The following is an 18,557-nucleotide window of genomic DNA, read 5'->3' as shown; positions in this document are numbered from 1 at the left end:
AAAAATATGTTCTGTATCCTTGTGTCATGTCTTGATTTTGACTGTTTCAGATCTGCATTTCCACAGCTCAAAAGAGCTTGAGGCACTTTTGGGTTTTCTTACATATTAATTAATGCTTAATAAACCATAAACAGTCTTCCCTTTAGAAGGGATCACAAAAAACAGTAACTAACAATTAACAACTCCCTGACATATTCATGCATTGCAGTATTAATAGATCATCTATTCATGTTTTATTAAGTATGAATAAACAGCGAATAACGACCTTATGCATGACCTTAGTCACCAGGAGTAAATTGTTAGTGAATGTGTTATTAAGTATGAGTCATGCTTAACTAATGTTTTTCTCATCATTAATTAAGTACTTATTCATGGTTAACTAAGGATGAATAAGGTGTAGTTATTATAAAGTGTTACCAATATACAGGCCTATTAAACGCTTTAAATAATTCTCCTAAAGGTGTTAGTCTTTAACAGATGAGCCTCCCTCCTACAGAAAACGGGGGTAATATTGTCCCAGACAAACGGATTTCTGAAAGCTTCATGGGCCAAGACCAGATTGAAGCTGTTACATTTTAAACAAATTAGTGGCAGCAATGTGTAATCTTATTTGTGAATTTCTCTTGGTTATTAAAGTTAGTTGCATTACAGCTACAGGATCAGGTTTATTTTTTTGTGCAGACCTGTTTTGTTGTGGTAAATATCATTTAAGCTCTTTTCCCCAGGCCTCAGTGTCTTGAGGGGTGGCAGACTGGAAAGTCTTTATGTTACAGTAAAATAGCTTATCTACTTTGCATCAGTGATGTGGACAGATCCCCCACTGCTCCTTTCATGTCTGAGGGGTATTGCACCTGCTTGTGTGTTTTTGTTTGTAAGTGCTCACCTGATGGCTCACATCATGTTCCATTAGCCCACATGTTCCACTGGCTGCATAGAGAGACCACCTCTCACACATTCAGCCAAAAAGAAAACCTCTCGTTTCTCCCACAACCTGTAAAGCTCATGATAAAAACAGATGTTGCTTTTAGTGTTGTCTTTGATTACTTTTTTAATTTCCCTTTTACCCATTGTTTATATTTTGTACTTTACGCATCAGTCATTTAACTCTCCATCAATAGAATTTTATTTTTTAAAATGGTACAAAACAATTATTTGTACATAATATTATACAGACAAGTGTCTGTGGTATTTAGCCAAGCCTCATTTATATAAATGGTGTGGACAAAATAATAGAAATGCCTGCCATTTATTTCAACAGCAGTACAAGGTGATCATATAGTTAATGAACAAAAACTGAATGTTATCATTTTCACGAAGGGAAGATTTGGTGAAAGACAGCTACTGTACCTAATAAAGTGAGTGTGGTCTGCTTCAGTCAGTTTTTCTCTTTTCTCCTTGGTACATTTGTGTATACGTAAGACCAAAAATAATCCTGCCATCCTGATCACTTGATTTCTGACAACTCCGTTTTAGTCAGATTTGATCTGGGGGCTCATGCTTGAATTTGTGAAGCTCCTTTGAGAAAGTCCTATTATGTAATGCCCCTACAGTAAGTTCCTAAATGTATGTGTGTGTGTGTGAGTACATGCACACTACCAGGTGAGTGCATGTGCCTTGGTGGCGCTGCTTAGCAACATTGTGACGAGTAGCTTTTCCACTTTGACCCCCAACTAATGACTCTGGACAGGATGTGCACTAGAGGAGCTCAACCATTTACATTAAAGAGAGGGACAGTGAGAAGAGTCGCCTCGCTCATCTGTGTGTGCGGCTAACAGGGAGAGTTATTTAACCTAGTTCTACCAATAGACAATAAAAAGGTCAGTGAGAGGCTGCAGATGTTATGCATGTACTTTTCATTCAGCTGACTGAACTCCTTCATTAGCAGCATTTGAACAAAACTGTCCTAATTGACTTTGATGGTGGACAGTGTTTATATGGCTGTTGCCAGCGCCACATACGCTACAATAATCAGTAACAGGAACTGAATGGTACATGACCTTAAAATTACTGTTAAGGATTTAATAAACATAGAGTAAAGTGGTCAGTATAAAAGGCTCAGCAGCCCAGGAAAAAGCATTACTGTGGTTCAGTTTCCACCTGATACTGTTCAGCCACGGTGTTTCCCACAGGAGGAGAGATTACTGGTGGTAGTCGACCCCCTGGGAAAGGTCTTGTAGGGAAGACACATCAGACTTCATTACGGAAAGCACTGAATTTATGAGCCTGCATCCAATTAGGGATTTGTTCCCCAGTGTATACAACTATGCAGTTTACAAGCATAATGTTGAAAGGAAAAAACACTAGCGGCTAACATTTAAAAATCATGTTAGCTAGACACAAATATATATGGGTAAATTTCGTAAATGCTGAAACACTGTATTAAATAATATTTTCATTTAAAATTCATACAAAAACTAATCAAACAAGAATGTAAGTACACACAGTATGTGGTATAGAGACAGAACAATAGCAATCTTTGATCCAAAAAATAAGCAGCACCACAGTCTAGCAGTAAAAGAGAGAAAAATAAACCTTGTTGCAAAAATGTTAGGTAAAATCTTACAGGCTAATTGTGATAGACGCCAACAACCTGTAAATTCCTACAAGTTATGTGAGAGCAGGTGTGACGCCACACAGGCTCTTATGTTAAAGTGAGCACCTGCTTTTTCTCAGTCCCCTCGGAGTAACTGTCACACTAATATGATTACCACCACAGAAAGGTACGCTGCATTAGTTCCACTTCAGCTGATTGTCGAGCACGGTGGCACAGGAGCTGTTCGTCATATTGGCAGACCTCATCAGATACAAAGCCATAGAGAAGATTCTGATTAGTCTGTACTTAGGCATAATTAATTAAATCTTAAACAGTGTTATTGAATTTTAAATACCCGAAGATTAGAAAATGCAAATGAGAAAAACATAAAAATGAATTTTTGTCAACTGCTGGACGGTATGATCTAATGTGATCACTTTGATTTGGCGTATATGCTGCCAAATATACAGTAGCCAAAAAAACAGTAAATACATATCCAGAAAAAACTGAAAGATGAGAATCTGATACTTTACAATATACTTTGCCACAGAAATATATATTTTCAGACAGAGCAGTGTGTAATGTTAAGATAATTTAGTCTTTCCTGTTATAAAAAAATCAATTTTAATGACTCAGCCTATTAGTAATTCAGTCCAGTAGTTCAGTAATTCATATTAATGAGGCAGTAGCTAAATTCAAACCTGACACAAAGCAATAGCAGCTATACTAGTCCTGCAAAAATATTACTACCCTAGCTTAGCAGAGTAGCTGTAACTACCTATCTAGAGTTTTTGAAAGATACACTTGTAGCAGTCTTTAAAATTGTCCATAGATTCTAAAATAGTTTCCTTTAAATGTAATTATTTAATAAAATGAAGGCATTAAAATAGCATTTTATCTCTTACACATGTTTGACCTTCAATTTCAAAATTTAAACCCCCTTTTTCTCAACTTTATGTTTTTGTTAAAGCACTTTTAAGCAATCCGCTAACAAAACACTCTGCCAAACTAGGCTGGACTCAAATGCACAAGTCACACCATTTAACAGTTCACCTTTATTCTTCCTAATATAAATAAGGGGAGAAATGGAAATTGAGAAAACCCAAGAATAAAGAATAGAAAGCTACAGACGCTACAGCTACAAAAGCATAATAGACAATCTAGCAGAGGATAGGTGGAAGTGGGGTGACATATATACTGAGGAGCTAGTGGGGGGATGGCAAACAGGTACGGAAGTATGGAAATGAATGTGGAGAATCAGGTGACAAGGAAAGAAGGGAAATGTTGGGATGCTGCTGGGCAGGTGGGAGAGAACAGTTCATAGAATAGCAAAAACAGAGAATAGAATAGCAAAAACAGAGAACAACTGAATAACTCAATGAACCTTAATAAACTGTGCCAGTTTTTGTAGTTTTTCTGTGAGATGACACTTATATTCCCCACAGTGTTGCTACCTGCCTATCCATTTATTGTTGCACAAACTCTTTTCTGCATCAGTAATCCAGTATTACTTGGGCTGTAATTTATAGTCATTATTACTTTGATTGGCATTGAATTTAAAAAAAAAGTACTGAAATGCATTTAGATTTGCCAGAGAATATATATTGTTTATTTGGTAATATTCCTGGAAGAAACAAGTTTTGTCAACTTGGTTTGTTTCATATGACACTAAGTGTCCTCTGCCTGTCAGATCGCAGGTTTCTGATTGCCAATGCCCAGATGGAGAATTGTGGCATCATCTTTTGCAATGAAGGCTTCTGCCAGATGTTTGGCTACACCAGGGCAGAGATAATTCAGCAGCCTTGTACCTGCCAGTTTTTGGTGGGTCCTGGGACCATGAAGAGTGCTCTGGCCCAGCTAGCACAGGCTTTGCTTGGCTCCGAGGAGTGCAAGGTGGAGATCCTCTACTACGCTAAGGAAGGTAAGACAAATAATTTCTTAATTTCTGGAATATGGAAGGGGAAAAATAATAATTACATTTTATCTAGCGGATTGCGTGACCCTGTTCACTGTGCTAAATTATGGTTAAAAATACAGCTTCTAACCTAGTTTTCCTGGTTTTAAAAATAAATGGATGAACATGTTACAACTGATGAATACAAAGTTATTTACCCAAAATAGTACATGCTAAGGATATGGTGTTTGTGATGTGTATCATCAAGACTACTCATTTTAATTGCCAAACCAGTTCATTCACTTTGATCACAATAATCCAGTGTAGTGTAAAGTGTCAGGATCTGCAGATGTGTTTAAGATAATCCTTATTCAAGGAACATGCAGAAGGTTTTTAAAATCCAAAGTGATTCTGCAAAGATTTGTGTCCCTTCACATTTCTGTTGTTACTTACTGTAGTTCAAACTGGAGAATCACATTCAGATTTCCCAGATTCTAATCATAAAAATGAAATGCATTTAACATGAGCGATCCAGAAAGCAATTTCAGCTTCGCATCATGTGTGGTGACCGTTCACAGTGGTCTGCCATGTGTTTTGCAGACCCCTGTGTTCTCTCCATGATCTTGAAAATCAGTCACCATGGCCAAATCATGGTTTTGTAATCAGGCTTTAAATCGCACAGTGTGTTCTCGGCACTGAGTCACCTCCCCAGCGAGACCAGGCAAGCAGACTCAGCATTGTATTTTTTATCTTATCTTAAGCCCTGTTCCTATTGATGCACAGCTGCTTTGCTCCTTCTGCACAGCCATGTTGTTTGTTGGTGTAATGTTAATCCCTCCTCCTCTTCCTCATCATCAGTCTTTCCCGTGCTTTATTTCACATCCCTATACCTGTATTTGCCTTTGATTTTTAGAAACAAAATAATAATTGTCACAGATGTGAAAAGCAAGAAGGAATGTGTGATGATATTAAAATTTTAATGAGAGAACTGAGTGAGAAAACAAAGAAATAACATTGAGATGGACATTTACTGAACATTCTCTCCTCTTAAAGCCTCATTTCCTTTTCACTCTGAATTTACTTTTACCTCCTTGTTCTCTTTCACCTGTTAGAATCTTCACCTGCTTGTCTGTCACTGAGGTAGAAACATACGATGGAAACAAGTAAACACACCAGACTCAGGATGATCACAGCCACCCACCATAAACCCAACCACGTTTAACTGTCTACACACTTACACACGTGTCTTTGCTTACTTTGGGCATTTGGGCATGAGGCATGCAGTGTAGAGAGCTGTTGTCATGGAAATGTGTTAGCGTGCCATCCCACTGAGCAGCTATTTGTTTTGTCTCCCTCTTCTTGCTGTGCTCCCAGAATGGATAGGCAGAAACATTTTTGAATAAGCAGATGAAGTGATTCACCTTTTACAGGCTAGTTTTTTTTTGCCTCCAGACTAAATTCCTGTCCTGGGTTTCCTCAGGCTGGATGTGTGAATGGGACTGAATGCACACACACACACACACACACACAACACACACACACACCTGTGTGTGTGTGTGTGTGTGTGTGAGAGAGAGAGAGAGAGAGAGAGAGAGAAAGATCTGCCCTGTCGTCCATATCTATTTTTAGCCCATACTGATTACAGTCTGAATTTAGACCTGATGGAAGTGTTGCCCATTTTGCCAGTTTTTTTAGAATCCCTCTTTTTCCCTTCAATTCTCTCTTCCTGTGATTTCCTCCCTCATGGCCTTCCTTAAAAGCATTGTAAAAAAAATTTCAGGTGGCAGTGGTCACAGGTTGAAATCTTGGTGCCCGCTGCTTTCCTTTTCATCTCTTCTGCCTCTCTTCCTGTGTCTACAGGGACCTGCAGGCCTTGTCTCGTGGACATTGTTCCCGTAAAAAATGAGGAGGGCCTTGTCATCATGTTCATCCTCGACTTCCAGGAGTTAATAGATCCTTCTGTCAAGAAATCTAGCCTTAAGCAGAGAGTCACGCAAGGATGGATTTACTGTAAAACCTTTAACATTTGTATTATACCTCCCCTGCATGACATACATTTATAAAAGCTGCCTCTCTCTTCTCCTGTGACAAGCTAATAAATATGATAAAATTTAATTATTATATGCTCATATGTAACTATTTTGCTTTAATACTTCACATTAATCAGTTTGTGTCACTTCTCATCATAGAGGTCAGGACTGACATTTTAACTGTTAACTAAACCATGACATTAGCTTCCAGTCATGGACATAGAAATTACCAGCTGACAAGCATTCTCAGCTAGCAGTCACCAAAAGTGTCTGTCTAAGTGTATTTTTTGGTGACAAAACATAATTATATGTGAACATAATATAAAGTTTTAGTTTTGATCAAAGCTGAGCTGAACACAGAGTTTCTCCCTCAGGTCAGAATCGCAGGCTAAAGGTGAGATTGCCATTGTTACGGTCCTTACGACGACCTTCACTTTCTAAAGATCAGTTTGAAGGAGTGGTAGTGGACTACCTGCAGGTGAGTTGGTGTACACACACATGCACGCCACATTCTGGCATGTGATCATGGGTTCTAAATCCTGCACATAAAATAAGAGTGCAGCATGTCTGTTGCACTGAACTCTTCACTGACAAAGCATTATGCCTTCACCACCACTCCAATGACACTTAACTGTTCTTCACACATGCATTAAAAGCACAAAACAAAGAAAAACACATTTTGCACTCAAATTGTTTAGAGGCAATGCAGTCTTCTGTTGGTTTGTCCTATTTGAAATATCTGCTATTAAATACAGTATGCACTGTGTAGTTTCATATGTCAAAAGATGCCAAAGGCAAAGAATAATGGAAATTTTATTTTTGAGGAAAATGTTTGAAAACATATTTCTGTCTTCTCAAAGTCTTTCTCTGTTCTCATATTTTGGAGAATCATGTCTTGTGTTAAAGCTACATTAACTAACTTCTTCCTCTAATTTTCAACCATTAAAGGCAAAGTAAGAATCAAAACAAACTCAAGCAGTATCCCCTCCTCTTTTCCCTCTGCTCCTCCCTGCCCCACCTGCCCTGTTTCTGAAACTAGGTCAGATGTGGTCATGACAGCCAGATAGTTGTAGCAGTCAGGTAGCGCAGCAGTAATAACCAGCTCCAGAACTAATGTATACAGAATATAGAGCCCATAGAGCCCATGGTGTTTGATGGCATTGCAGTGATACAATGTCAAATAAAGAGGTTTAGCAATATGTATACATATGTCTAACGTTGTTTGTAGTGGATGTATCTGCAGTAACACCAGCAAATAATACAAAGGCAAATTTTCGCATCACATTCAATATTACATACTTGACACACATAACCATGAATTGTATGTGAAATGAGAAATTTCATGTTATGCTTTGATAGTTGAACAACTCCCCACTTTTCTAGCTGTGTTGATGGTGTAAATTGTAACAACTACATGGACTTTAGTGTTATATCCGACATAAACTGGACCAAACTGAGGAAAAATGAGCCAAAGTACTTCATTTGCTAACACACTGGTTTCCACTAATTGGGCAACAAGACACTAATGTTGCAGTCAGGTGGAATGACTCCAAATTACAGCTAGAGTAATTAAATATAAAGGTAAAACATTTAAAAGATAACATTAGCTTGCTAATGATGCCGGCATATAATGTTAGCTAGCAACAATACTAGAAGGAAGAAAGCCACGTCTGCATCAAATCTTAGTTCTTTGGATGCTTTTAATGCTCTTCGTCTCCGACATGCCAAACCGATATTAACTCTGGTTTTGGATCTTTGCTGGTTCATTGCTGCACTCCTTCTGTGCTATAACACGGCCTCTTGGGTCTAACAGGTCAGCTCCCATCCTGGGTTGTACCTGCACAGGGAGCCTCCATGGTCCATCTTTGAAATGAGCCATACTGGTTTGAAAAATGCATCTAATAACCTTGGATCAATCGGGGCATGGAAGAAGTATAGTGCAGACTTTAACAACACTGGCCACAGAGGGCAAGAAATAAACACAGGAGAGTGTGGTGGGGGTTTAGCACAGCAGGGAGACAACACTTCTAAAGAGTTTTTTAGTTGATTCATCCAAATATGTGCTAAATCCTAGTTAATGCAGGTTTAAACTATTTCCTGACAGCATCCATAGCTGACAGTGGAACTGCACTGGGCCAATCTAGGACTACTTTCTATTTTGCATGCAAGATGTAAGTGGGGTCCGTTTCAGAAAATAAATGGTTCAAAAAGAAAATACTATGACATTTGAGGAAAAACATGTCCTGTTGTTTAAAATGTTACTTTGCATCATGCATATGTTGCACATTCTGTTTTGTGTAGGTCTTTCCTGAAATCTTGTGTTTAGCATTTTAGCGTGTTAAGACAACTATTTAAAAAAGTACAGTCCGGTTTAAACTGACACATTTCTGCTAAAACAAATATAAAAGTGAATCTTTTTGTTCTCATTCCCTGACAGCCAAACAGTGAAGAAGTCCCTCTGAAAGAGTTTCGGATTCCGTCCAAGGAGAGCTGCATGCAGTCTGAGACGGAGGCTCTGATAGAACAGGACCTGGACCCCCCTTCTCCTGCAGCCCAGTCCTCCACCCAGCGGCGCTCCCTGCTGACAGACCGGCTGGACCCTGGCATGGCTTTTGCCAGGGGGACATTACCTCGGAGCTGTTCTCGGGACAGCGTCCGCAGCCTCCGACGAGCCTCATCGCTGGACGACATAGATGGCATGAGGGCTGAATGGAACAGTCGACCTGGAGACCCCCGAAGCAACAGCAGTGAGTGTCTGACTGGTGCGGTGTGAGTAGGAAGTGGTTTAACTATAATATCACAGTAGGTTGTAACTGTTGCTTTTGTCTGAGAGAAACACTAAAATATCTTCACAACACGCATTTCATCATATCTGTAAAATATAATGAATATTTTATTTTAGCCAGTTAAACATCTGAGAGGATATAATACTGTCAATCTAAATCAGATTACATGACCTGTAACGGTCAGATTTAAACAGGGGTGTGTAGCAATGGCGTGCATCGGTGGGGGTGCTGGCCTGCTAGCAGGGGGACAAGTGCAGGGCAGATGTGAACTGGAAGTCATGGAGAAGGGGGTGGATGTGGGAGAGGGGTCAGGGGATCTTACTGGGAGCACAGAAGAGGTGGGCTACAGCAGGGATGACAGTGTTTAGGGGGGTCAAAAGAACGATCAAATCTATTGAAAAACAGATTGAGATCGTTCACCCACTTCTGGTCCCCTCCAGCCTGGGAGTCAGACTTCTTGTGGCCAGAGATGGTTTTGCTGCAGCTGTCCCTCCATCCTCCTCCTGTAGCAGGCCTTCCCCTCCCAGATCTTCTCCCTCATCTTCCTCTGCACAGCTCTCAGCTCCTTGTCTTCTGATCTAAAGGCCCTCTTTTTCTCCTTTAGGAGAGCCTTTATATCAGGGTTAATCCATGGTTTGATGTTGGTGAAGCATCAAACAGTCCTGGTGGGCACAGTAGTCTGTTATCCAGTGTGTGAGACAGTCAAAGATGAACCAGGTTATGATCTGATCTTCCCATGGGAAGGAAGGGTGATGAGTAATAAGCCTCCTTGGTGTTGTCATAAAACAGGTCCAGTATTTTATTCTCTCTGGTGTGGCAGGCTACATACTAGATGAAGGTGGGTAGGGTGGAGGATGGAGAAGTATGGTTAAAGTCTCCAGAGATGATAAGCCTGTGGGTGCTGCGTCTGCAGCCTTCTCACAGCTGAGTGCAGGACATCACATGCAGCATCAGCATTAGCAGAGGGGGCAATATACACATCTACCTTCATAACATGTAAGAATTCTCTTGGCAGATAGCACGGCCTCATGCTGACAGCTAACAGCTCGATATCCTTACAGCAAACTTGTTCCTTAATAGTGATGTGTGCAGAGTTACATCACCATAAGTCACTGAGAGAATCTTGACTTTTCTGTCAGGCAACAAAATACAGACAGAGAGACAGATCACAGAATTGTGTGCGTGTGCAAAGGTTTGTGGTGCATTTGTGCTGCACATCTGGCCCCATGGTTTCTCATGGGAAATATTTAATAGAGAAGCAAAATTGTTTTTGCAGGATACAGGTTCCACTTTCACTCTGTCACATTTCATTTGTTCGCCTGTGATGCTGAGGAGACACGTAGCCTGTCTTCATTCCCCTGTTGAATACAAGACATGTTTATATAAAATGTGTCAGCGTTTTTATTGTCTAATATTTTAACTGAGGCATTTATGTACATATATGTATGTGCCTATTTTAAACACATATTTACACACTATTATATGCACTGACTTGGAGTTGCTTGAAGTCGGAGATCATATTATTGTTATAATTCATTATCAGATGTTTTTTTAAATTGTGTTCTTGTTGCTTTTTTCAAACCACATCTTCCTCTTGATTGCTGGTATTGCCCTTCTTTGTTGTAGATCTGAAGCCCAGCGCTATGAACTCTACGTCAGACTCAGACCTGATGAGACATAGGACCATTGGTCGCATCCCTCAGGTTACCCTCACCTTCGACCGGATGAGGCCTCCTTCTCCCACCGAGATCGAGATCATTGCGCCGAGTAAGATTAAAGACCGAACCCAGAACGTTACTGAGAAGGTCACTCAGGTCACACAGGTGAGACGAGCTTTTTATCATCTCAGTGAACAAACAGAGATAAAGAATCCCTTCTTTCTTCTTCACTCTTGCTCCATCGTTCTGTGGTTGCAGCTGCTGGGGTCCTGAATTTGACATTTCCTATTGTGAATTTGACTTGGTTGCTTATCACTTTTTCTGTTTAAACATTTAACACAGTAAAGCCCCTGAATTGCCATCTTAGCTTTTGAAAATGGAATTGTGGGCTTGGCTGAATGAAGCACCGAAGTTCAATATTTTTCTCATCCTTACGCTTGATTAAAATTTAACAATGGATGTGCCTGGACCTACAGAGTAAACACTGGAAAGAAGTCATTTGAAACCAAATTAAAATACAAAACTTATTCATTTTTAAGAGTCTTCTAGAATGGTATCAACACCGGTTTTTCTTAAACATGCCTGAAATTATTTAAGAAATGTGCTGATTTTTATTTAGCTTTTTTTAAAGATGATGTAATTTAGGGCCTTTTTGTGCAATGTGGGATTAATCTTTTTGGATAACTCAAGAGGTTATGATAGCAAAGTGTTCATGGTTTTGTCTGATGGCTGTTTCTGGCTGCTCCTCAAAGTGGAATTTGTCATGTTGACAACTGGGAAAGGAAACAACATTGTGTTCTTGAATTGTCTTGTTGTCCAGATGAGTTCAGATGGTATGGCCATTATTGCAGTTGATTTCTCGGCGCTGTTACGTCCAGTCACTGTCTCTGCATATACTGTACGTAGATAGCTCAAAATAATGTCAATAAATGGTATTTGCTTCTGGCTCATTTGATAATGTTACAAGACATCTGCAGTCACAGGGTGAAAGTGTGAAAGAATAATCTCACCTGAGGTGTGACATCTATGGCAACAGCAACAGGAACACACACTCATCAGCTACCTGTCAACACACCGCAGTGCCTCTGTGCATGTTTTGGCACACCATTCTCTCACGCACAACAGTGGAAGGAAAGCAACAGTGGAAAATGTTATAATACAAGTCTCTTTTTTCCTCTTAAGAGCTGACTTTAGCAAAGTAATAGCAGTGATAGCACTCAATACTAATTATAATCACATTTTTCAGAAAATCCAAATGCAATAATGAAGAATAGTTTTTTCCTGGTTTCAGATCAGTTGAAGTAGTGCGTGCTCCTCTACACTATGAAAGAATTCTTGAAAAACACTTTTGTTAATATCTAATGCCAGTGGTTTTCTGAGGTAAGGTGATTTTGGACTTTTATATACTGCTATAGTGTACCAATATATTATAATAGTAAATACTTTAGTCAAAAATGACATCCGTACAACACACACAAACCCTTGGAACCAGAATGTCGTGGCATGGCCTGCTTGGTCCACGACAATAAAGCTGGCGGTTGGACAATGTGAGGCTGTCTCTGTGCATCATGTTAACCCACTGGGGCTTCCACACAGGTCAGCTGATTCTCTTTCCAACCAGTTTGAGCCAAATAGGCTGTATGTTTGTCTGAATAATCTGAAAGTCTGAGCTGATTAAAGCCTTTCAAACTTGAGACATGGACTGAATTAAAAAGGTTGTACTCAGCAAAGTGATTCAGATGAAATCCCAAATACAATCAGTGGCTTCGGTGTCGGTGGCAGTATGAATTCTCTGAGTGCTTCCTTGTTCCTTGGGATCTAAATTTGCATGCTATTTGCACAGTCCTACTATCTAATGTGACTGCTGTGTGACTGAATACTGCTGCCTCGGTGATGGTGAGATCTCACTTCCTCACACTGGGAGGTGGAGTGCTATCGACAACTGGCCATGACTCACTGTTCGGTGTGGAAGCAACATGGCTTGTGTGGCCCTGGAAAAGCTAGCTGGACAAACAGAAGGCTCTCTGAAGGGCCTGGCAGAAATCTTATCCTTTCATCTTAACCCTGCTGACGTCATGTATGAGTGTGGATAGAATGTGAATGTTCCTCTGTGTTAGCGTTGCAGCGGAGTGTTCGTCTGCTGCTCAGTGTGTTGCTTTTTGTTATGTTTCTGTTGGACGGTGGAGTGCAGTTATTACAGCTATCTGTCTCTGGTATGTTCCCTGTTGACAGACCACACACGACCTTAATGGGGTTTTTGCCATAGTAGATTTGGTCCAGTACTGAGTCTTTAAATCTTTTTGCCTGTTTCTGGTGCTGAGGCACTTTTTTATTAGGTGCTATACATATATCATGCAAACAAATGGTTTGTAACTCGTGATCCTCCCGGATATTATTTTGTGGTTGTTGAAATAGAACTGGGTAGGATAAAAATAACTGGATTTATCATGCTACATTTGTGGATAGTTTACCTTGTTTGATGGAAAAAACAATACTAGACAGACTATTCCTTTTTTATATGATTTCCTTGGTTTCTCAGTGGCTGAAATTTTAAATTCATCTCATATACGTCATATAAGACATTGAATACTCAGCTATTTGTGTCAGAAATATGTTCTCTGCAGAAAAGTTTCATTAGCTCATTAGAATTTCTTAAAATGAAATCTTCTTCTTCGTCACACAAAAAAAAAGCCAAATCCATGAATTTCCAAATATTGTCTAAGATTAACTAGTGGTCACAAGATGAATTTTCACTCTGGTCTCTGCCCAGTCTCATTTGAACATGTAGAGTAGCTACGTTGGTCCACGGTGTAAGACATAGTGTCACAATAACAGCTGTAAAATCGTGTCCTTCTTTGTGTTCTTCTTCTACAGTCTGTTTGAACTGCTACCTTCTGTCCGACGATACAGGGCAATCAAAACACGGACAAGTAGACTTAAAAACAGCTTTTATCTCAGAGCCATAGCCGCACTAAATACTTTCCACAACATGTCCACTGTGACGTGTTGATTCCTTGGAATCGTGCAACAGTCCCGCAGAAATGTAAAAATGTGTTGGTGTGTGTGTGTGTGTGTGTGTGTGTGTATTAGGATGTTTTTAGACAATCAGTATTTATATTTATTTATTTATTTATTTATACAGTTTTTTAGGTTTTTAAAACTATTGTAGCTCTTTTATAATTTATGCACAGGATTGCATCTTAAATGTTGTTGTACAATGTGCAGTACAATGACAAATACAGCTATTCTATTCTATTCTATTGGTGTGTTACGGCGGTTGGCAAACACCTGAGCTTCACACAGAAGCTACTCATTTGAGAATGTTTTAATCAAACCCAGGGTTTTTCCCTAACCTTAACCATGTAGTAGGTGTGCCTAAACTTACCCAGGAATGTCAGCTATTGTCTTTTGTGAGACTAGTACTTTTTTGCGTTGCAAACCACCATAGCTATTATACATTTCGCTGTGAGATCGGGTTGGTGCACTGGAGACTCACAGTTTCCACAGCACCTAAGTTGCATAATGGACCGTGACTGGCTCCAGATTAGTTGTGATGTCACAAAATCATCTCCTGAAAACATTTCTTAAACTTCGATGTAACATGAGCGGCTTCTGTTGTCAAACTCTGCAAATACATCGTTCTGCACAGTGCAGCTCTCCAAGTGAAGTAATAGTAAGCAAAGCACATTTTTAAGTGGAGGGGGTCTGTAAGCTTTTGTTGAGTTGGTTGTCTCTGTTTGTCCATGTGTACACATTCTTTTCATTGCAAACAAACAGGAAATAGAAACCCTTCTCCTCATTAACGTGGGCTAGTATTTTCAATGTTTAGACACATTGCTGCAGCAGTATTAATTTAGTTATTTAGAGAGAAGGTAACAAACCCAGGAATTGTTTTGAAACGTATATGTAAAATTTTATTGATATTTCAGTGTATTGAGGGTTTTTTATTTACAGCCTGTGGTATAACTGTATCTGTTGTATATAATGTCATTATATTGCAGATGGTAACTCAGCAGCATAGATGTGGGGGACTTTGCTGCTGAGTGTGTGAGGATGCATATGGAGACTGTGTGGGTGTGTGTGGGGATTACAGACTGTCTGTGGGAGTGGAGAGGGGTTCTGGTGAGATTAGGAAAGCAAGTAAAAAGGCTATTGAGCAGCACTTGTTGGCTTGATGCTGCCTGTGACCTTGGCCTCTGGAAGCTAATGGAAGTAGAGGGCAGTGGGCATGTTCTCTCTATGCCAGTTAAACCACCAGCTGCCCTCTAAATCCCACTGCAGTTAGTTTTGTCCTGTTTAAACAGTTTGAATTGACTTGCAGCGGTGTCACAGTCGTGTGGTCACAGATCAGGTCATTTTAAGTCACAGTAATCGGTGCTGCTGAACAAATTGTAGCAGAGGTCACTTACTACACCCAGCGCTTGTTTTCTGAAAGATTATCATTATTACTTGTAGCTGAACCTTGCTATCAGTTTATAATTGGATTTCGATTGGCATCTTACAAAAGGGAGATGAAGGTTCTCATTGATCTCTGTTTATATTGATTAGTCTGCATAACATGAAGCACACAGTGTGACTGACCAGAGTGTAGCTTGTAAAAGACAGTAACTGTACAAAAGCTCCAGCACATTCTAACTAGCAGCATGTCTGTGTGTGTGTGCACGTGTTATGGGAAAGCAGAATTGTGTTTATGGGGTGCCCCCTGGTGTTGAATGAGCTTGCGGCAGGAGATTGCAGAAATCTGGATGGACTATAGTTTGAACTGACAGGGATTTTTTTTTGTTTATTTTTGCAACTTAGCACTGTGATTTTGAACATGTGCACATGAGTTCTTGTGGAGCGATAGTGAGGATGGGACAAAAATAGTGGGACAGAAATACAACGATGTTATTATACTGCAGCTATTTGTCTAAAAAGTTGTATTTATTACAGATCCAGTTAAATCATTTTCCCCAAAATGTCTTGGCAGCAATGTAAAAAAAAACCTGAAATAAACCAATCCAGTGATTTAAAAAACTCAAAACCTACAGGTAAATACTCCAGTAATACAGCCATAGTTTGAACAAAGGGTATGAACTAAATATTTAATGTCTCTGACACAGTATCTGTAATAACTGAATAATTTAGAGTACATGCAAAAATACAACTGTCTTTATTAGCATTTAAACAACAATTAACTGAGTCTGAGATTATAATGCAAATGTCACAAACACACAAACTTAATATACATGAGTATAGTGTATCTAGAAATGAGTATTTGCATAGTTATTCCATAACAAAATGACCAAAAATCAGAGTTTGAGTAACTTTCAGTCAACAGTGAGTCCTAAAGAAATGTTATGACATCATATCTCTACTAAAAACTTGTGTTAGAAGTCAAAATGACTTTTGTCACATTACAACAAGTGTTTGTTGCATTAAGAATGTCAAGCATTTGACTATTAATGGTTGTTGAGCTCCACTGGAGGAAGGGGAGGCTGTCATTCTTTGAGCTGCTGGAGATTTTTTTTTTTATGTTTGAAAGAGGATCCCACACTTAGGGCTGGGCCACAGGCGGACAGGATGAGCGAGAGAGGAATAGGAGGAGGAAGGGCGATCCAGACGGATGGACAGAGGCTGCTCCTTTCTCCATCTGTCTGTCTCTCTTTATCTTAGTCTTTTCTCACTGATTACCTTGTGAGACGCACCAGTATGAGCTACAAGCAGAAACTTCAGCCTGTGAGTACTTTTCCCTTACCGGGTCTCTGGTGCACTTCTTCAACTCTCCCCTTCTTTTCTCGGTCAGCTTCCTTGTTTGTTTGCCACTGTTGCCTATCCTGTTCTTCCTCCCCCTTCCTCTTGCCCCCATCCTGCTTCCTCACTATAGCTACACAGGTGAGTAACATCAGCTTTATCCAAATTGAGGTGATGTCACACAGGCCGCCGCAAACTTTGTGCACCGTATCTTCAGATGAATTTGGATTTGAGTTGCTCCTGCTTTAAGTTTACTGAAGGAGCTTTTAGGTACAGAATAGATGTTGTGCTTGTGTTTAGAGCAGAATATGAAAAGAAAAGAAAATGCACTGCTTAAGTTCATATTAACAAAAGTTCTTTATGGTTAGAAAAAAGCTCCAATAACTCAGTAAAATAAGTTATATGTGAAAGTTTGCACATTGCATGTTGACTTTATTCAAAAGTAAATAAAAGTAAAGCGTGTTTCTTTCATAGACAGTAAATTATAATCCACTATTCTTAAAATTGTTATTATTCAAGCTGTACTTATACTTTAATGCACAAGAAGTAGCATTTCTATATATAATTTATACTGGCACTCATTTTGCAGTTTAATTTTTACGTTTCCTTTGTGTTTATATTGTCATACCTCAGCTGCCTTTTTAATCTAACATTTATGAAAATGGCTCAACACTATATTAATTATATATTTGTGACAGAGGGCTGTTGCATTGGAACCAGACATTGCTCTCTGGTCATCATTATGAAACAGGCTGTGGACAGCTACTCTGCTCAGTTGCCGACGCACAAAGGAGGGCCACAGGTTGTCGTGTTAGAAGAATTCAGTAAATCTTATGTGGTTTCCCACTTTAACCCTGTTTCTAATTACTGTTAACTGTCTGTTAGTCATAACAACATTTATGGAGCAGAAGCCAACATCCCTTGTTCAATAAAGGCTGTTGTGGGCCGTAATGGAAAACTATATCTAACTTTGTTTTCCCCTCTGCTTCTTTCTTTCTTTCTTTTGTCACATGTGAGCTTTTTAAATGTTTTTAAATATAGTTCTTTGACTATTTCTGGCCAGTGGTATCATCCTGGCTGGGAAAGTGGAAGTGATGTCTTCATTGCTGAAGAACTATAGATGCCGTCATGGTAGACTGTATGAATTTAGAGGAGTGTTTGGCTCTAGAGCCAATACAGCTGCCCGTCACACAAGTCCAGCTTCTTTTTTCATGATGACTACAACCATAACTATAATGCAAATGAGGGTCTAACTTGGAGGGTTTATGAGAAGATGGAAGGATAGCAATGCACTGAGAGTATTTTTTTTTTACATGGGCTAGTCATATCAGCAGTGGGACTCTGTTTGAATAGAGTATTGTCACATCACCAGCCACACAGAGTCCTGAGCTTGCAGCTAACAAGAGTTGACTACAAACACTCCTCTGCATGGCATGCAATCGATACCAGCTCTTATTCTGGTCCACAATTGAATTGCATTAGTAGAAGGGATCACATAGTCTGGACAATCTGGAGGTCACATGGTGCAACAGAGCCAGGTGAGGCTGCAGTAGACTCTTTAAAAGAGCAGTTAGAGTTTTGAATTAATGAAGTGCCTGCAAGGAGAGGACAGAACTACACAGGGACTGCATTTGTGGGCTGTTTTTTTATAAGTCTGTGGTGTTTTTCTGCAAGAGAGTGATGCAGGAGAGGAGATGGCCATTGCACAACAGGTAGCTTGGGCTGTGAAGGGATTGGAGGAGTCCTCACCTCTGCTGCCATGGTCAACACCAGAATAAAAATGTGGACACGGAAGGTCTCATTGTCGTACTGGTCTGTGGAATCTTTTCTGACTCAGCCTCTGTTAGGGACTGGTAGCAACACTGGACGGAGGTGCTTTGCTTAACTATAGGCAGGAGCTGTTTCTGTTCTTTTTGCCTCACT

General features: G+C 39.7%; 1 protein-coding gene across 2 annotated transcripts in view; it reads left to right on the top strand.

Moving 5' to 3' along the window:
• The window catches only part of kcnh6a (potassium voltage-gated channel, subfamily H (eag-related), member 6a), a 36,395-nt gene that overhangs the window by 5,217 nt on the left and 12,621 nt on the right, over positions 1 to 18,557 (top strand). For both annotated transcript variants that reach the window (XM_020605430.1, XM_020605431.1), the window contains exons 2-6: positions 4,224 to 4,454; positions 6,288 to 6,437; positions 6,832 to 6,935; positions 8,895 to 9,204; positions 10,870 to 11,066. In XM_020605430.1, coding sequence (XP_020461086.1) covers positions 4,224 to 4,454; positions 6,288 to 6,437; positions 6,832 to 6,935; positions 8,895 to 9,204; positions 10,870 to 11,066 — 992 coding nt within the window. The remainder of the gene's footprint in view (positions 1 to 4,223; positions 4,455 to 6,287; positions 6,438 to 6,831; positions 6,936 to 8,894; positions 9,205 to 10,869; positions 11,067 to 18,557) is intronic.

This window comes from Monopterus albus, unplaced genomic scaffold (genome assembly GCF_001952655.1).
Source record: "Monopterus albus unplaced genomic scaffold, M_albus_1.0 scaffold70.1, whole genome shotgun sequence".
Taxonomy (NCBI): Eukaryota; Metazoa; Chordata; class Actinopteri; order Synbranchiformes; family Synbranchidae; genus Monopterus; species Monopterus albus.
The sequence above is the reverse complement of the archived record's forward strand: the minus strand, read 5'-3'. Positions and strand labels throughout refer to the sequence as shown.